The sequence below is a fragment of the Mustela putorius genome, unplaced genomic scaffold (genome assembly GCF_011764305.1).
Source record: "Mustela putorius furo isolate JIRA1106 unplaced genomic scaffold, ASM1176430v1.1 tig00000585_pilon_pilon_pilon, whole genome shotgun sequence".
In the NCBI taxonomy this organism is placed as follows: Eukaryota; Metazoa; Chordata; class Mammalia; order Carnivora; family Mustelidae; genus Mustela; species Mustela putorius.
This window is the reverse complement of record NW_025421424.1, coordinates 1757171-1776951: the sequence shown is the minus strand read 5'-3', so window position 1 is coordinate 1776951 and position 19781 is coordinate 1757171. Positions and strand designations below refer to the sequence as shown.

At 51.3% G+C, this 19781-nt stretch overlaps 1 protein-coding gene across 2 annotated transcripts; it reads left to right on the top strand.

Annotated features, from left to right (window-relative positions):
- The first annotated feature begins 1710 nt into the window (after positions 1 to 1710).
- LOC123392530 lies at positions 1711 to 19779 on the top strand. 2 transcript variants are annotated; one of them, XM_045081827.1, is made up of 7 exons: positions 1711 to 1891; positions 2541 to 2705; positions 8265 to 8429; positions 13270 to 13335; positions 13987 to 14151; positions 18962 to 19076; positions 19677 to 19774. In XM_045081827.1, exons 1-7 carry the CDS (start codon positions 1725 to 1727, stop codon positions 19716 to 19718), a joined length of 885 nt encoding a protein of 294 aa, XP_044937762.1. In that variant the 5' UTR covers positions 1711 to 1724; the 3' UTR covers positions 19719 to 19774. The 2 variants fall into 2 exon arrangements, 1 of the variants encoding a protein (XP_044937762.1); XR_006607255.1 differs by having other exon boundaries at positions 1718 to 1891; positions 18958 to 19076; positions 19677 to 19779.
- Positions 19780 to 19781: the final 2 nt, after the last annotated feature.

Below are 19781 nucleotides of genomic sequence, written 5' to 3'. Positions count from 1 at the left end.
GGATCTTTTCACCTTCGAAACACCCTCCTGGAGAGTGAGATTCACAAGTTGTGCCTGAAGCTCGAGGCAGAGCCTAAGCTGTGCGAGGAGCACATCAAACACGTGGAGAGGAAGATGAGGGAGGAGAAGGCACGCTGCCTGCAACTGAAGAACGACCTTGCCAAGGTGCGCAGGAGGACGGATGCTGCCCTGTGGAACTTAGGCCTCTACAGGAACATGGCCCAGGACCTGCATGGGGAATGGCAGAAGATCTCCTCCTTGCATGCCCGGGAGCGCCTCCTGGTGGAGAACACATGTGAGGAGAGCCAGAAGGCTGTCCTGTGGGCACAGAGGGAGTTCCGAAGGCTCCAGGCAGAAAACCATTGCCTCAGGCAGAAGCTGGCCCACTCTGGGCCCAAGGTCCAGCCTGTCTCCGGGAGACCTCCTGCTCCTGCTCCTGCTCTGCCTGCTCCTGCTCCTGCTCCTGCTCCTGCTCCTGCTGTTCCGGGCACAGCCTCCAAATACCCTCAAGGGCCCAAGGCTCCCCTGAAACCCCAGAAGCCCAAGAAAGGAGCAAGGGTGCACTGGCCAGACTCCAAGTTCTCGGGTCCCCTGCTGGTCTGATTCCCCTTCCCAGCAGCCACCAACACTCACAGCCAGAGCACAAAAGCTCCTGTGCTTACCCCTGAAGCCATACCCATTGCTCCTTTTCTATGAGACCCAGCCCATTATTTATCTGATGCTACACATTCCCTATAGCCATAGGAGTGTGAGAGAATATTTTTCAACGTGAAGCATCAAATAAAAAAGAAAGAAATAAACATCCCAAATTGCTGATCCTACTGCGCCTCAGAATTGGTTTTATTAAGGGATTCTATGCCAAGCAATGAAGGGTTTGAAGAGCATTTGGTGGGTCCCTTAATTGTCCCGATAACCCAGTGTGCCCTAAATTACTGAGGTTCAGAGAGGGGAAACAACTTGCCCCAAGATCACACAGCTAGCGAATGTCAGTGCTCCCATTGTAACCAGGGCTGTCTAATTATCAACGGCTGCACATAACTTCTCCTGGTACTACTACTACTACTACTACTATTACTACTAGTCCTTCTTCTTCTTCCTTTTTGAGAGATAGAGAGGGAAAAGGGACACACACATGCATGCATGGGAGGAGCAGAGAGAGAGAGAGAGAGAGAGAGAGAGAGAGAGATTCCTAGACAGGCTTCCACTTCGAGGGCAGAACGGGACGTTGGGCAGGATTTCCCAGATCATGTGATCACGACCTGAACCGAAATCAAGAGTCAGACGCTGGACTGACAGAGCCCCACAGGCACCCTTGTGTGAGGTACTTGTAGGCAAGCTGCCGTAAGGATCCCAGAAAGGCTGGATCAAATGTTCTCCTAGTTCACGTCCTAGTAGGGATGCCAAGATTCTAGCGGTGGCTAGCTGAGGTCAAGTCCCACCAAAGTATGGAGGGCAGCCTTGAAGGGTCTCCAACGATTCCCATCTTTGGTACACATCGTTTTGTGTCACCGACTCTGCCTCTTGATTAGAGTCAGGAACTGCTGACTCTCTTGTAAAGGACAGAATATGGCAAAAGTGATAGGATGTCACTTCTGAGGTTAGTTTACAAAGAACCTGGTCTCCCCTTGGGCTTGCCCGCCCGCCGGCCTCCCTCCCTCCCTCCGTCCCTCATCTGTTCCCAGGGAAGCCGGCTGCTCCTTGTGGGCTGTATTCTGGAGAGGCCCATGTGGCAAAGAAAGAATATTTCCTACTTACGGTCATGGGGGACCCTGGCCGCTCACAGCCACCAGAATGAGCTCCAAAGCAGGTTTTTCTGCCCAGGAAGCGTGGAGATGACCCAAGACCCAGATGACATCTTGACAGCAGCCTTGGGAGAGATCCTGGGCCCCAGGTACCTGGCTACTTGCACCTGGATGGCTGGCCCACAGACACCATATCAGGTTATCAATGTTGTTTTAGGTCCTTTGGTGTGGGGAAAACATTCAGGAAAGACAGAAATGGGAAGCCAACTGTTAGGCTTCGGACCCACCCCCCTCTCCTGGGGTCGGAAATCAAGCGGAGCTAGAAAGTACTGAGAGATTCGAGGAAACAATGTAAGACAGAGGACCTCGATTCTGTTCGCCATGTATCTCTCCGAGAGGACGTGCCCTCACTTGGTCCTCCCGTGCCAATATGTGGCAAATGTAGGAGGAGACAACTGGCCGGGTGGCACAAGTCGGCGGAGAGCACGCGACCCAGCCCCGTAGAGCCTCCTAGAAGGCAGAGAAGGAGCCCAGAAGTTCCTTGGTGCCCCTAGAGAAGGCACAGCCATTAGATGAGTTGAAAGCCTGGGGCCTGGTCTTTGGACTTGTGGGCTAGAGGGGAGATGGCCTGTGGAAGGGACGCTGCCTGGAACCCCTCTTGGACCAGATGCCTCCTGTCTGCTTTGGGAGACTGAGGATTCAGAAGAGAATGAAGTAGTGTCGAAGAGATGGTGTTCTAAAGCTTGGCAGGTTTGAACATCTTGAAATCGTTGACATTCCTTTTCTCCTTGTCCCCAGGACCACCATGAGTGGGAAGGGGCCCTCAAAGAAGCAAGATGAGACCATCTCTTACAAGCCTGTCCAGTGTCCATATCCAACCACTCCAGTGCCTTCTACCCCCTTGGCAGCCCCACTGCTTCCATCAGGACACAGATACATTCATGTACAGCTTTTTGAGCCAACGTAAGTTTTGATTTCTCTCCGACCAGTGCCAAGAGTGCAATGACTGGGTCCTATGGTGGTTGCGAGTCTGGTTTTCAGAGCAACTGTGTGCAAGGAAGGGTTGAGTCCCTGTATTGGGCATCCGAAATTGATAGGACGCTGCATGTTAACTGGAATTGAAATCAAGGCTTTGACAAAGCAAAGGAACTGTTAACTGTTTTCAAGAGTTAGCTCTAACCTCTACCATTGTCACGAGCGATGCACGAGTGATCCAGTCATTGCACATCCTGCCTTGCATCTGGTAGTGGGGTCTCTCTCTCCCTCTCCGGTGCGTTTGGGTTTGAATCCTTGTGATAGGTGTGCAGGGAGAGCTCAGTGGACTTTACATTTGAATTGCACCAATGGCAGCTTTTTATGTGATTTCCATCTGTATACTCTGGTGAAGTTTTGAGGTCTTTCGCCCATTTTTTTTTTTTTTTTTTCCTTTTGCTGACTGGATTGCTTGCTTATTTGGGGGGTGAACCTTTGAATTTCTACACTTCAGACGGGAGTCCTTCATCACGTATGTGTTTTACACACATATTTTCTTCCAGTTTGTAGCTTTTCTTTTGGTTCTCCTTAACAAGGTGTTGCAGACAGTACAGACTTCCAATTCTGATTGTTGGATCATGTCCAATTAATCAACTTTTCCGTGATGGACAATGATTTGATGTCCAGTTGGAGGATTCTTTACCTAGCTTTGCATGCTGGAATTTTCCCCCCCCATTTTTTCCTTCTGAGACTTATTATTTTACATGTAAGGTGTTGATTCATTTTGAGTAAATATTTAAGTTTTTTTTTTTTTCTCTTTGAGAGCGTGATCTTGTGCATGAGCAGGGAGTAGGGTGGAGGAAGAAGGGAAATGAGCATCCTCAAGCAGACTGCTCAGGGCGCTTGGAGGCTGACTCTGTCCCGGGAAGCGGAGAGCATGACAAGAGCCAAAATGAAGAGCTGGCTGCCTCACCGGCTGAGTCACCCAGGCGCCCTGAGTTACGTTTGGTCTAGGGTTTGAGACTTAGATTGTGGTCCTCGTCCTCCTCATCCTCCACGTCCTCCTCCCTCTCCCCCTCCCTCTTCTTCTTCTCCTTCTTCTTCTTTGCCTATGGAAGTCCACTGGCTCTAGCACCATTGATTCAAAACGCTGTCACTCCTTCATTGAACGGCTTTTTACCTTTGTCAAAACCCCATTGGACATATTGGCAGGAGGTCTCATTCTGGGTGCTTGATCCAATTTCAATAACCTATCTTTCTTCTGTTCCAGTTGTCTATCCCTTCACCAACACCACACCCTGTTGCATACTGTAGCTCTAGATGTTGAAATGGGGTAGAAGGATTCTTTCAGTTTTATTCTTTAGTTTCATCTTCGCTCCTTTTTTCTAGGTTCTAAAACTGAGAGCTTATTGTTTTGAGACTCGTTTTGTTTTTAGACAGGGAAAGAGGAGAGAGAGAGAGAGAGAGAGAGAGAGAGAGATTAAGCAGCCTCCATGCACAGCACTGGTACAAAGCAGGTTCAGTCTCACAGCCCCGTGGCTGATCATGACCCGAGTCAAACTCAGTAGTGGGACTAAGTGACTGAGCCACCCAGATGCTCCTCCTGCTTTCTTATGTATGCCCTGAGGGTTATACATTTTGCTCTCCATTGATTCAACTGTGTCCCACAAATTTTACTATGCTGTGTTTTCATTTTCCTTCAGTTCCATGCGTTGAGATTTTATCTTTTCCCTTTGATAATCCTGAATGTTCCTTTTTAAGTGTTTGGGTATTTGTTATCTTTCTGCCTTTGATGGCTAGTATGGTTTTTATTTTTATTTTTTTAAATTTTTCACCTTTTAATTCCAAGGGTTGTATTTGTTTCGGGTCTACAATATAGTGATTCACCTCCCCTACCCTAAGTACCTTGGGCGCTTGTTGCCAGGCCCTGATTGGCATTGGAGACTCAGGTGCACCTCCCCCACCCCTAGTCCCTTCAGCTCCTGTTGCCAGGCACTGGTTTGTGTCGGAGACGGAACCCTCCTAGGGGTTCCAAGCAGTTACTAGCGGTCCAGAGGACACTGGTGATCGCAGACAAAGCCACAAGGCTCTTCGGAGCCAGCTGTTGGCCATCCAAATGTCTCCCCACACAGTTCTGGAGCCGCTGTGGGCTGTCCTGGAGCAGCTGTGGGCTGCTGGGTTGGTGATGGACGAACGTTTGCCACATGTGCCACGAGTCTCTGGATTTGGCTGGGAGATGCTGGTGGGCACTGCAGCGGTGATGTTCCTAGTAAGGAGTGGACTCAGCTTCCAAAGAAGAAAGGGGCCTTGTGCCCAGAAGGCAGTCTCTCGAAAAGGCATGGAGAACACCGAAGCGGACGCACAAGCCTGTGGAGCCGTGGCATCCTCTGAGCAGACGGCCCGTCCTCTCCCATTACAGATTCTTGCTCTGGCTGCCCTGAATGAAGGTGCCGCATATTTTTCCGTGGACACAACGCTACGCAATTGCTGAAGGGGGTTCGGGAAAGGCTGTGGAAGAGCCCTGAGCAGCTGACTAATGAAAGTCCCATCTGTGGAGCAGCCCAGGGAGATGGAGAACCCCCTGTGAGGAAAATACCAGAAGGCATCAAGGACAGCCCTGATCTGCAGGGAAGTGCAGACCCGCTGGTTCCGGACATTGGCAGCTGTGGACAGACAGCGCAGGAAGAGGCAGGGGAGGCAGGCAGGCCAGAACTTGGTGAGGGAGGAGTGCGGCGGCAGGCCAGGGCTGAGGGCCAGAGCCAAGGCCACACCCTCAGCCAGATCCTCCTGAAGATGATGCATCTGCTAGAGCCTCTTAGACATCATCTGGAAGGTCGGGGCTCAAGCAGGCAGGTGCGGCCTGGCTCCTCCTCCACGGACCATGGGCCCTCAGGCGGGAGCCCCGGGAGCAAAGGAAAGCCTTCCCGGGCACTGAAGAAGGCACGTCCACGGAACGAAGAGCTCACAGGGAACAAAGCAATCCACCATGCTGAGCAAGGATCTTTTCACCTTCGAAACACCCTCCTGGAGAGTGAGATTCACAAGTTGTGCCTGAAGCTCGAGGCAGAGCCTAAGCTGTGCGAGGAGCACATCAAACACGTGGAGAGGAAGATGAGGGAGGAGAAGGCACGCTGCCTGCAACTGAAGAACGACCTTGCCAAGGTGCGCAGGAGGACGGATGCTGCCCTGTGGAACTTAGGCCTCTACAGGAACATGGCCCAGGACCTGCATGGGGAATGGCAGAAGATCTCCTCCTTGCATGACCGGGAGCGCCTCCTGGTGGAGAACACATGTGAGGAGAGCCAGAAGGCTGTCCTGTGGGCACAGAGGGAGTTCCGAAGGCTCCAGGCAGAAAACCATTGCCTCAGGCAGAAGCTGGCCCACTCTGGGCCCAAGGTCCAGCCTGTCTCCGGGAGACCTCCTGCTCCTGCTCCTGCTCCTGCTCCTCCTGCTCTCTGCTCCTGCTCCTGCTCCTGCTGTTTCCGGGCACAGCCTCCAAATACCCTCAAGGGCCCAAGGCTCCCCTGAAACCCCAGAAGCCCAAGAAAGGAGCAAGGGTGCACTGGCCAGACTCCAAGTTCTCGGGTCCCCTGCTGGTCTGATTCCCCTTCCCAGCAGCCACCAACACTCACAGCCAGAGCACAAAAGCTCCTGTGCTTACCCCTGAAGCCATACCCATTGCTCCTTTTCTATGAGACCCAGCCCATTATTTATCTGATGCTACACATTCCCTATAGCCATAGGAGTGTGAGAGAATATTTTTCAACGTGAAGCATCAAATAAAAAAGAAAGAAATAAACATCTCAAATTGCTGATCCTACTGCGCCTCAGAATTGGTTTTATTAAGGGATTCTATGCCAAGCAATGAAGGGTTTGAAGAGCATTTGGTGGGTCCCTTAATTGTCCCGATAACCCAGTGTGCCCTAAATTACTGAGGTTCAGAGAGGGGAAACAACTTGCCCCAAGATCACACAGCTAGCGAATGTCAGTGCTCCCATTGTAACCAGGGCTGTCTAATTATCAACGGCTGCACATAACTTCTCCTGGTACTACTACTACTACTACTACTACTACTACTACTAGTCTTCTTCTTCTTTCCTTTTTGAGAGATAGAGAGGGAAAAGGGACACACACACATGCATGCAGGGGAGGGGCAGAGAGAGAGAGAGAGAGAGAGAGAGAGAGAGAGATTCCTAGACAGGCTTCCACTTCGAGGGCAGAACGGGACGTTGGGCAGGATTTCCCAGATCATGTGATCACGACCTGAACCGAAATCAAGAGTCAGACGCTGGACTGACAGAGCCACACAGGCACCCTTGTGTGAGGTACTTGTAGGCAAGCTGCCGTAAGGATCCCAGAAAGGCTGGATCAAATGTTCTCCTAGTTCACGTCCTAGTAGGGATGCCAAGATTCTAGCGGTGGCTAGCTGAGGTCAAGTCCCACCAAAGTATGGAGGGCAGCCTTGAAGGGTCTCCAACGATTCCCATCTTTGGTACACATCGTTTTGTGTCACCGACTCTGCCTCTTGATTAGAGTCAGGAACTGCTGACTCTCTTGTAAAGGACAGAATATGGCAAAAGTGATAGGATGTCACTTCTGAGAGGTTAGTTTACAAAGAACCTGGTCTCCCCTTGGGCTTGCCCGCCCGCCCGGCCTCCCTCCCTCCGTCCCTCATCTGTTCCCAGGGAAGCCGGCTGCTCCTTGTGGGCTGTATTCTGGAGAGGCCCATGTGGCAAAGAAAATATATTTCCTACTTACGGTCATGGGGGACCCTGGCCGCTCACAGCCACCAGAATGAGCTCCAAAGCAGGTTTTTCTGCCCAGGAAGCGTGGAGAGATGACCCAAGACCCAGATGACATCTTGACAGCAGCCTTGGGAGAGATCCTGGGCCCCAGGTACCTGGCTACTTGCACCTGGATGGCTGGCCCACAGACACCATATCAGGTTATCAATGTTGTTTTAGGTCCTTTGGTGTGGGGAAAACATTCAGGAAAGACAGAAATGGGAAGCCAACTGTTAGGCTTCGGACCCACCCCCCCCCTCTCCTGGGGTCGGAAATCAAGCGGAGCTAGAAAGTACTGAGAGATTCGAGGAAACAATGTAAGACAGAGGACCTCGATTCTGTTCGCCATGTATCTCTCCGAGAGGACGTCCCCTCACTTGGTCCTCCCGTGCCAATATGTGGCAAATGTAGGAGGAGACAACTGGCCGGGTGGCACAAGTCGGCGGAGAGCACGCGACCCCCAGCCCCGTAGAGCCTCCTAGAAGGCAGAGAAGGAGCCCAGAAGTTCCTTGGTGCCCCTAGAGAAGGCACAGCCATTAGATGAGTTGAAAGCCTGGGGCCTGGTCTTTGGACTTGTGGGCTAGAGGGGAGATGGCCTGTGGAAGGGACGCTGCCTGGAACCCCTCTTGGACCAGATGCCTCCTGTCTGCTTTGGGAGACTGAGGATTCAGAAGAGAATGAAGTAGTGTCGAAGAGATGGTGTTCTAAAGCTTGGCAGGTTTGAACATCTTGAAATCGTTGACATTCCTTTTCTCCTTGTCCCCAGGACCACCATGAGTGGGAAGGGGCCCTCAAAGAAGCAAGATGAGACCATCTCTTACAAGCCTGTCCAGTGTCCATATCCAACCACTCCAGTGCCTTCTACCCCCTTGGCAGCCCCACTGCTTCCATCAGGACACAGATACATTCATGTACAGCTTTTTGAGCCAACGTAAGTTTTGATTTCTCTCCGACCAGTGCCAAGAGTGCAATGACTGGGTCCTATGGTGGTTGCGAGTCTGGTTTTCAGAGCAACTGTGTGCAAGGAAGGGTTGAGTCCCTGTATTGGGCATCCGAAATTGATAGGACGCTGCATGTTAACTGGAATTGAAATCAAGGCTTTGACAAAGCAAAGGAACTGTTAACTGTTTTCAAGAGTTAGCTCTAACCTCTACCATTGTCACGAGCGATGCACGAGTGATCCAGTCATTGCACATCCTGCCTTGCATCTGGTAGTGGGGTCTCTCTCTCCCTCTCCGGTGCGTTTGGGTTGAATCCTTGTGATAGGTGTGCAGGGAGAGCTCAGTGGACTTTACATTTGAATTGCACCAATGGCAGCTTTTTATGTGATTTCCATCTGTATACTCTGGTGAAGTTTTGAGGTCTTTCGCCCATTTTTATTTTTTCCTTTTGCTGACTGGATTGCTTGCTTATTTGGGGGGTGAACCTTTGAATTTCTACACTTCAGACGGGAGTCCTTCATCACGTATGTGTTTTACACATATTTTCTTCCAGTTTGTAGCTTTTCTTTTGGTTCTCCTTAACAAGGTGTTGCAGACAGTACAGACTTCCAATTCTGATTGTTGGATCATGTCCAATTAATCAACTTTTCCGTGATGGACAATGATTTGATGTCCAGTTGGAGGATTCTTTACCTAGCTTTGCATGCTGGAATTTTCCCCCCCCATTTTTTCCTTCTGAGACTTATTATTTTACATGTAAGGTGTTGATTCATTTTGAGTAAATATTTAAGTTTTTTTTTTTTTCTCTTTGAGAGCGTGATCTTGTGCATGAGCAGGGAGTAGGGTGGAGGAAGAAGGGAAATGAGCATCCTCAAGCAGACTGCTCAGGGCGCTTGGAGGCTGACTCTGTCCCGGGAAGCGGAGAGCATGACAAGAGCCAAAATGAAGAGCTGGCTGCCTCACCGGCTGAGTCACCCAGGCGCCCTGAGTTACGTTTGGTCTAGGGTTTGAGACTTAGATTGTGGTCCTCGTCCTCCTCATCCTCCACGTCCTCCTCCCTCTCCCCCTCCCTCTTCTTCTTCTCCTTCTTCTTCTTTGCCTATGGAAGTCCACTGGCTCTAGCACCATTGATTCAAAACGCTGTCACTCCTTCATTGAACGGCTTTTTACCTTTGTCAAAACCCCATTGGACATATTGGCAGGAGGTCTCATTCTGGGTGCTTGATCCAATTTCAATAACCTATCTTTCTTCTGTTCCACTTGTCTATCCCTTCACCAACACCACACCCTGTTGCATACTGTAGCTCTAGATGTTGAAATGGGGTAGAAGGATTCTTTCAGTTTTATTCTTTAGTTTCATCTTCGCTCCTTTTTCTAGGTTCTAAAACTGAGAGCTTATTGTTTTGAGACTCGTTTTGTTTTTAGACAGGGAAAGGGGAGAGAGAGAGAGAGAGAGAGAGAGAGAGAGAGAGATTATTAAGCAGCCTCCATGCACAGCACTGGTACAAAGCAGGTTCAGTCTCACAGCCCCGTGGCTGATCATGACCCGAGTCAAACTCAGTAGTGGGACTAAGTGACTGAGCCACCCAGATGCTCCTCCTGCTTTCTTATGTATGCCCTGAGGGTTATACATTTTGCTCTCCATTGATTCAACTGTGTCCCACAAATTTTACTATGCTGTGTTTTCATTTTCCTTCAGTTCCATGCGTTGAGATTTTATCTTTTCCCTTTGATAATCCTGAATGTTCCTTTTTAAGTGTTTGGGTATTTGTTATCTTTCTGCCTTTGATGGCTAGTATGGTTTTTATTTTTTTATTTTTTTTAAATTTTTCACCTTTTAATTCCAAGGGTTGTATTTGTTTCGGGTCTACAATATAGTGATTCACCTCCCCTACCCTAAGTACCTTGGGCGCTTGTTGCCAGGCCCTGATTGGCATTGGAGACTCAGGTGCACCTCCCCCACCCCTAGTCCCTTCAGCTCCTGTTGCCAGGCACTGGTTTGTGTCGGAGACGGAACCCTCCTAGGGGTTCCAAGCAGTTACTAGCGGTCCAGAGGACACTGGTGATCGCAGACAAAGCCACAAGGCTCTTCGGAGCCAGCTGTTGGCCATCCAAATGTCTCCCCACACAGTTCTGGAGCCGCTGTGGGCTGTCCTGGAGCAGCTGTGGGCTGCTGGGTTGGTGATGGACGAACGTTTGCCACATGTGCCACGAGTCTCTGGATTTGGCTGGGAGATGCTGGTGGGCACTGCAGCGGTGATGTTCCTAGTAAGGAGTGGACTCAGCTTCCAAAGAAGAAAGGGGCCTTGTGCCCAGAAGGCAGTCTCTCGAAAAGGCATGGAGAACACCGAAGCGGACGCACAAGCCTGTGGAGCCGTGGCATCCTCTGAGCAGACGGCCCGTCCTCTCCCATTACAGATTCTTGCTCTGGCTGCCCTGAATGAAGGTGCCGCATATTTTTTTTCCGTGGACAACGCTACGCAATTGCTGAAGGGGGTTCGGGAAAGGCTGTGGAAGAGCCCTGAGCAGCTGACTAATGAAAGTCCCATCTGTGGAGCAGCCCAGGGAGATGGAGAACCCCCTGTGAGGAAAATACCAGAAGGCATCAAGGACAGCCCTGATCTGCAGGGAAGTGCAGACCCGCTGGTTCCGGACATTGGCAGCTGTGGACAGACAGCGCAGGAAGAGGCAGGGGAGGCAGGCAGGCCAGAACTTGGTGAGGGAGGAGTGCGGCGGCAGGGCCAGGGCTGAGGGCCAGAGCCAAGGCCACACCCTCAGCCAGATCCTCCTGAAGATGATGCATCTGCTAGAGCCTCTTAGACATCATCTGGAAGGTCGGGGCTCAAGCAGGCAGGTGCGGCCTGGCTCCTCCTCCACGGACCATGGGCCCTCAGGCGGGAGCCCCGGGAGCAAAGGAAAGCCTTCCCGGGCACTGAAGAAGGCACGTCCACGGAACGAAGAGCTCACAGGGAACAAAGCAATCCACCATGCTGAGCAAGGATCTTTTCACCTTCGAAACACCCTCCTGGAGAGTGAGATTCACAAGTTGTGCCTGAAGCTCGAGGCAGAGCCTAAGCTGTGCGAGGAGCACATCAAACACGTGGAGAGGAAGATGATGAGGGAGGAGAAGGCACGCTGCCTGCAACTGAAGAACGACCTTGCCAAGGTGCGCAGGAGGACGGATGCTGCCCTGTGGAACTTAGGCCTCTACAGGAACATGGCCCAGGACCTGCATGGGGAATGGCAGAAGATCTCCTCCTTGCATGACCGGGAGCGCCTCCTGGTGGAGAACACATGTGAGGAGAGCCAGAAGGCTGTCCTGTGGGCACAGAGGGAGTTCCGAAGGCTCCAGGCAGAAAACCATTGCCTCAGGCAGAAGCTGGCCCACTCTGGGCCCAAGGTCCAGCCTGTCTCCGGGAGACCTCCTGCTCCAGCTCCTGCTCCTGCTCCTGCTCCTGCTCCTGCTCCTGCTCCTGCTGTGCTGTTCCGGGCACAGCCTCCAAATACCCTCAAGGGCCCAAGGCTCCCCTGAAACCCCAGAAGCCCAAGAAAGGAGCAAGGGTGCACTGGCCAGACTCCAAGTTCTCGGGTCCCCTGCTGGTCTGATTCCCCTTCCCAGCAGCCACCAACACTCACAGCCAGAGCACAAAAGCTCCTGTGCTTACCCCTGAAGCCATACCCATTGCTCCTTTTCTATGAGACCCAGCCCATTATTTATCTGATGCTACACATTCCCTATAGCCATAGGAGTGTGAGAGAATATTTTTCAACGTGAAGCATCAAATAAAAAAAGAAAGAAATAAACATCTCAAATTGCTGATCCTACTGCGCCTCAGAATTGGTTTTATTAAGGGATTCTATGCCAAGCAATGAAGGGTTTGAAGAGCATTTGGTGGGTCCCTTAATTGTCCCGATAACCCAGTGTGCCCTAAATTACTGAGGTTCAGAGAGGGGAAACAACTTGCCCCAAGATCACACAGCTAGCGAATGTCAGTGCTCCCATTGTAACCAGGGCTGTCTAATTATCAACGGCTGCACATAACTTCTCCTGGTACTACTACTACTACTACTACTACTACTACTAGTCCTTCTTCTTCTTCCTTTTTGAGAGATAGAGAGGGAAAAGGGACACACACACATGCATGCAGGGGAGGGGCAGAGAGAGAGAGAGAGAGAGAGAGAGAGAGAGAGAGATTCCTAGACAGGCTTCCACTTCGAGGGCAGAACGGGACGTTGGGCAGGATTTCCCAGATCATGTGATCACGACCTGAACCGAAATCAAGAGTCAGACGCTGGACTGACAGAGCCACACAGGCACCCTTGTGTGAGGTACTTGTAGGCAAGCTGCCGTAAGGATCCCAGAAAGGCTGGATCAAATGTTCTCCTAGTTCACGTCCTAGTAGGGATGCCAAGATTCTAGCGGTGGCTAGCTGAGGTCAAGTCCCACCAAAGTATGGAGGGCAGCCTTGAAGGGTCTCCAACGATTCCCATCTTTGGTACACATCGTTTTGTGTCACCGACTCTGCCTCTTGATTAGAGTCAGGAACTGCTGACTCTCTTGTAAAGGACAGAATATGGCAAAAGTGATAGGATGTCACTTCTGAGGTTAGTTTACAAAGAACCTGGTCTCCCCTTGGGCTTGCCCGCCCGCCCGGCCTCCCTCCCTCCGTCCCTCATCTGTTCCCAGGGAAGCCGGCTGCTCCTTGTGGGCTGTATTCTGGAGAGGCCCATGTGGCAAAGAAAGAATATTTCCTACTTACGGTCATGGGGGACCCTGGCCGCTCACAGCCACCAGAATGAGCTCCAAAGCAGGTTTTTCTGCCCAGGAAGCGTGGAGATGACCCAAGACCCAGATGACATCTTGACAGCAGCCTTGGGAGAGATCCTGGGCCCCAGGTACCTGGCTACTTGCACCTGGATGGCTGGCCCACAGACACCATATCAGGTTATCAATGTTGTTTTAGGTCCTTTGGTGTGGGGAAAACATTCAGGAAAGACAGAAATGGGAAGCCAACTGTTAGGCTTCGGACCCACCCCCCCCTCTCCTGGGGTCGGAAATCAAGCGGAGCTAGAAAGTACTGAGAGATTCGAGGAAACAATGTAAGACAGAGGACCTCGATTCTGTTCGCCATGTATCTCTCCGAGAGGACGTCCCCTCACTTGGTCCTCCCGTGCCAATATGTGGCAAATGTAGGAGGAGACAACTGGCCGGGTGGCACAAGTCGGCGGAGAGCACGCGACCCAGCCCCGTAGAGCCTCCTAGAAGGCAGAGAAGGAGCCCAGAAGTTCCTTGGTGCCCCTAGAGAAGGCACAGCCATTAGATGAGTTGAAAGCCTGGGGCCTGGTCTTTGGACTTGTGGGCTAGAGGGGAGATGGCCTGTGGAAGGGACGCTGCCTGGAACCCCTCTTGGACCAGATGCCTCCTGTCTGCTTTGGGAGACTGAGGATTCAGAAGAGAATGAAGTAGTGTCGAAGAGATGGTGTTCTAAAGCTTGGCAGGTTTGAACATCTTGAAATCGTTGACATTCCTTTTCTCCTTGTCCCCAGGACCACCATGAGTGGGAAGGGGCCCTCAAAGAAGCAAGATGAGACCATCTCTTACAAGCCTGTCCAGTGTCCATATCCAACCACTCCAGTGCCTTCTACCCCCTTGGCAGCCCCACTGCTTCCATCAGGACACAGATACATTCATGTACAGCTTTTTGAGCCAACGTAAGTTTTGATTTCTCTCCGACCAGTGCCAAGAGTGCAATGACTGGGTCCTATGGTGGTTGCGAGTCTGGTTTTCAGAGCAACTGTGTGCAAGGAAGGGTTGAGTCCCTGTATTGGGCATCCGAAATTGATAGGACGCTGCATGTTAACTGGAATTGAAATCAAGGCTTTGACAAAGCAAAGGAACTGTTAACTGTTTTCAAGAGTTAGCTCTAACCTCTACCATTGTCACGAGCGATGCACGAGTGATCCAGTCATTGCACATCCTGCCTTGCATCTGGTAGTGGGGTCTCTCTCTCCCTCTCCGGTGCGTTTGGGTTGAATCCTTGTGATAGGTGTGCAGGGAGAGCTCAGTGGACTTTACATTTGAATTGCACCAATGGCAGCTTTTTATGTGATTTCCATCTGTATACTCTGGTGAAGTTTTGAGGTCTTTCGCCCATTTTTTTTTTTCCTTTTGCTGACTGGATTGCTTGCTTATTTGGGGGGTGAACCTTTGAATTTCTACACTTCAGACGGGAGTCCTTCATCACGTATGTGTTTTACACATATTTTCTTCCAGTTTGTAGCTTTTCTTTTGGTTCTCCTTAACAAGGTGTTGCAGACAGTACAGACTTCCAATTCTGATTGTTGGATCATGTCCAATTAATCAACTTTTCCGTGATGGACAATGATTTGATGTCCAGTTGGAGGATTCTTTACCTAGCTTTGCATGCTGGAATTTTCCCCCCCCCCATTTTTTCCTTCTGAGACTTATTATTTTACATGTAAGGTGTTGATTCATTTTGAGTAAATATTTAAGTTTTTTTTTTTTTTTTTTTTCTTTTTGAGAGCGTGATCTTGTGTATGAGCAGGGAGTAGGGTGGAGGAAGAAGGGAAATGAGCATCCTCAAGCAGACTGCTCAGGGCGCTTGGAGGCTGACTCTGTCCCGGGAAGCGGAGAGCATGACAAGAGCCAAAATGAAGAGCTGGCTGCCTCACCGGCTGAGTCACCCAGGCGCCCTGAGTTACGTTTGGTCTAGGGTTTGAGACTTAGATTGTGGTCCTCGTCCTCCTCATCCTCCACGTCCTCCTCCCTCTCCCCCTCCCTCTTCTTCTTCTCCTTCTTCTTCTTTGCCTATGGAAGTCCACTGGCTCTAGCACCATTGATTCAAAACGCTGTCACTCCTTCATTGAACGGCTTTTTACCTTTGTCAAAACCCCATTGGACATATTGGCAGGAGGTCTCATTCTGGGTGCTTGATCCAATTTCAATAACCTATCTTTCTTCTGTTCCAGTTGTCTATCCCTTCACCAACACCACACCCTGTTGCATACTGTAGCTCTAGATGTTGAAATGGGGTAGAAGGATTCTTTCAGTTTTATTCTTTAGTTTCATCTTCGCTCCTTTTTCTAGGTTCTAAAACTGAGAGCTTATTGTTTTGAGACTCGTTTTGTTTTTAGACAGGGAAAGAGGAGAGAGAGAGAGAGAGAGAGAGAGAGCAGCAGCCTCCATGCACAGCACTGGTACAAAGCAGGTTCAGTCTCACAGCCCCGTGGCTGATCATGACCCGAGTCAAACTCAGTAGTGGGACTAAGTGACTGAGCCACCCAGATGCTCCTCCTGCTTTCTTATGTATGCCCTGAGGGTTATACATTTTGCTCTCCATTGATTCAACTGTGTCCCACAAATTTTACTATGCTGTGTTTTCATTTTCCTTCAGTTCCATGCGTTGAGATTTTATCTTTTCCCTTTGATAATCCTGAATGTTCCTTTTTAAGTGTTTGGGTATTTGTTATCTTTCTGCCTTTGATGGCTAGTATGGTTTTTATTTTTATTTTTTTTAAATTTTTCACCTTTTAATTCCAAGGGTTGTATTTGTTTCGGGTCTACAATATAGTGATTCACCTCCCCTACCCTAAGTACCTTGGGCGCTTGTTGCCAGGCCCTGATTGGCATTGGAGACTCAGGTGCACCTCCCCCACCCCTAGTCCCTTCAGCTCCTGTTGCCAGGCACTGGTTTGTGTCGGAGACGGAACCCTCCTAGGGGTTCCAAGCAGTTACTAGCGGTCCAGAGGACACTGGTGATCGCAGACAAAGCCACAAGGCTCTTCGGAGCCAGCTGTTGGCCATCCAAATGTCTCCCCACACAGTTCTGGAGCCGCTGTGGGCTGTCCTGGAGCAGCTGTGGGCTGCTGGGTTGGTGATGGACGAACGTTTGCCACATGTGCCACGAGTCTCTGGATTTGGCTGGGAGATGCTGGTGGGCACTGCAGCGGTGATGTTCCTAGTAAGGAGTGGACTCAGCTTCCAAAGAAGAAAGGGGCCTTGTGCCCAGAAGGCAGTCTCTCGAAAAGGCATGGAGAACACCGAAGCGGACGCACAAGCCTGTGGAGCCGTGGCATCCTCTGAGCAGACGGCCCGTCCTCTCCCATTACAGATTCTTGCTCTGGCTGCCCTGAATGAAGGTGCCGCATATTTTTTTTCGTGGACAACGCTACGCAATTGCTGAAGGGGGTTCGGGAAAGGCTGTGGAAGAGCCCTGAGCAGCTGACTAATGAAAGTCCCATCTGTGGAGCAGCCCAGGGAGATGGAGAACCCCCTGTGAGGAAAATACCAGAAGGCATCAAGGACAGCCCTGATCTGCAGGGAAGTGCAGACCCGCTGGTTCCGGACATTGGCAGCTGTGGACAGACAGCGCAGGAAGAGGCAGGGGAGGCAGGCAGGCCAGAACTTGGTGAGGGAGGAGTGCGGCGGCAGGCCAGGGCTGAGGGCCAGAGCCAAGGCCACACCCTCAGCCAGATCCTCCTGAAGATGATGCATCTGCTAGAGCCTCTTAGACATCATCTGGAAGGTCGGGGCTCAAGCAGGCAGGTGCGGCCTGGCTCCTCCTCCACGGACCATGGGCCCTCAGGCGGGAGCCCCGGGAGCAAAGGAAAGCCTTCCCGGGCACTGAAGAAGGCACGTCCACGGAACGAAGAGCTCACAGGGAACAAAGCAATCCACCATGCTGAGCAAGGATCTTTTCACCTTCGAAACACCCTCCTGGAGAGTGAGATTCACAAGTTGTGCCTGAAGCTCGAGGCAGAGCCTAAGCTGTGCGAGGAGCACATCAAACACGTGGAGAGGAAGATGAGGGAGGAGAAGGCACGCTGCCTGCAACTGAAGAACGACCTTGCCAAGGTGCGCAGGAGGACGGATGCTGCCCTGTGGAACTTAGGCCTCTACAGGAACATGGCCCAGGACCTGCATGGGGAATGGCAGAAGATCTCCTCCTTGCATGACCGGGAGCGCCTCCTGGTGGAGAACACATGTGAGGAGAGCCAGAAGGCTGTCCTGTGGGCACAGAGGGAGTTCCGAAGGCTCCAGGCAGAAAACCATTGCCTCAGGCAGAAGCTGGCCCACTCTGGGCCCAAGGTCCAGCCTGTCTCCGGGAGACCTCCTGCTCCAGCTCCTGCTCCTGCTCCTGCTCCTGCTCCTGCTCCTGCTGTTCCGGGCACAGCCTCCAAATACCCTCAAGGGCCCAAGGCTCCCCTGAAACCCCAGAAGCCCAAGAAAGGAGCAAGGGTGCACTGGCCAGACTCCAAGTTCTCGGGTCCCCTGCTGGTCTGATTCCCCTTCCCAGCAGCCACCAACACTCACAGCCAGAGCACAAAAGCTCCTGTGCTTACCCCTGAAGCCATACCCATTGCTCCTTTTCTATGAGACCCAGCCCATTATTTATCTGATGCTACACATTCCCTATAGCCATAGGAGTGTGAGAGAATATTTTTCAACGTGAAGCATCAAATAAAAAAGAAAGAAATAAACATCTCAAATTGCTGATCCTACTGCGCCTCAGAATTGGTTTTATTAAGGGATTCTATGCCAAGCAATGAAGGGTTTGAAGAGCATTTGGTGGGTCCCTTAATTGTCCCGATAACCCAGTGTGCCCTAAATTACTGAGGTTCAGAGAGGGGAAACAACTTGCCCCAAGATCACACAGCTAGCGAATGTCAGTGCTCCCATTGTAACCAGGGCTGTCTAATTATCAACGGCTGCACATAACTTCTCCTGGTACTACTACTACTACTACTACTACTACTACTACTAGTCCTTCTTCTTCTTCCTTTTTGAGAGATAGAGAGGGAAAAGGGACACACACATGCATGCTGGGGGGGGAGAGAGAGAGAGAGAGAGAGAGAGAGAGAGAGATTCCTAGACAGGCTTCCACTTCGAGGGCAGAACGGGACGTTGGGCAGGATTTCCCAGATCATGTGATCACGACCTGAACCGAAATCAAGAGTCAGACGCTGGACTGACAGAGCCACACAGGCACCCTTGTGTGAGGTACTTGTAGGCAAGCTGCCGTAAGGATCCCAGAAAGGCTGGATCAAATGTTCTCCTAGTTCACGTCCTAGTAGGGATGCCAAGATTCTAGCGGTGGCTAGCTGAGGTCAAGTCCCACCAAAGTATGGAGGGCAGCCTTGAAGGGTCTCCAACGATTCCCATCTTTGGTACACATCGTTTTGTGTCACCGACTCTGCCTCTTGATTAGAGTCAGGAACTGCTGACTCTCTTGTAAAGGACAGAATATGGCAAAAGTGATAGGATGTCACTTCTGAGGTTAGTTTACAAAGAACCTGGTCTCCCCTTGGGCTTGCCCGCCCGCCCGGCCTCCCTCCCTCCGTCCCTCATCTGTTCCCAGGGAAGCCGGCTGCTCCTTGTGGGCTGTATTCTGGAGAGGCCCATGTGGCAAAGAAAGAATATTTCCTACTTACGGTCATGGGGGACCCTGGCCGCTCACAGCCACCAGAATGAGCTCCAAAGCAGGTTTTTCTGCCCAGGAAGCGTGGAGATGACCCAAGACCCAGATGACATCTTGACAGCAGCCTTGGGAGAGATCCTGGGCCCCAGGTACCTGGCTACTTGCACCTGGATGGCTGGCCCACAGACACCATATCAGGTTATCAATGTTGTTTTAGGTCCTTTGGTGTGGGGAAAACATTCAGGAAAGACAGAAATGGGAAGCCAACTGTTAGGCTTCGGACCCACCCCCCTCTCCTGGGGTCGGAAATCAAGCGGAGCTAGAAAGTACTGAGAGATTCGAGGAAACAATGTAAGACAGAGGACCTCGATTCTGTTCGCCATGTATCTCTCCGAGAGGACGTCCCCTCACTTGGTCCTCCCGTGCCAATATGTGGCAAATGTAGGAGGAGACAACTGGCCGGGTGGCACAAGTCGGCGGAGAGCACGCGACCCAGCCCCGTAGAGCCTCCTAGAAGGCAGAGAAGGAGCCCAGAAGTTCCTTGGTGCCCCTAGAGAAGGCACAGCCATTAGATGAGTTGAAAGCCTGGGGCCTGGTCTTTGGACTTGTGGGCTAGAGGGGAGATGGCCTGTGGAAGGGACGCTGCCTGGAACCCCTCTTGGACCAGATGCCTCCTGTCTGCTTTGGGAGACTGAGGATTCAGAAGAGAATGAAGTAGTGTCGAAGAGATGGTGTTCTAATGCTTGGCAGGTTTGAACATCTTGAAATCGTTGACATTCCTTTTCTCCTTGTCCCCAGGACCACCATGAGTGGGAAGGGGCCCTCAAAGAAGCAAGATGAGACCATCTCTTACAAGCCTGTCCAGTGTCCATATCCAACCACTCCAGTGCCTTCTACCCCCCT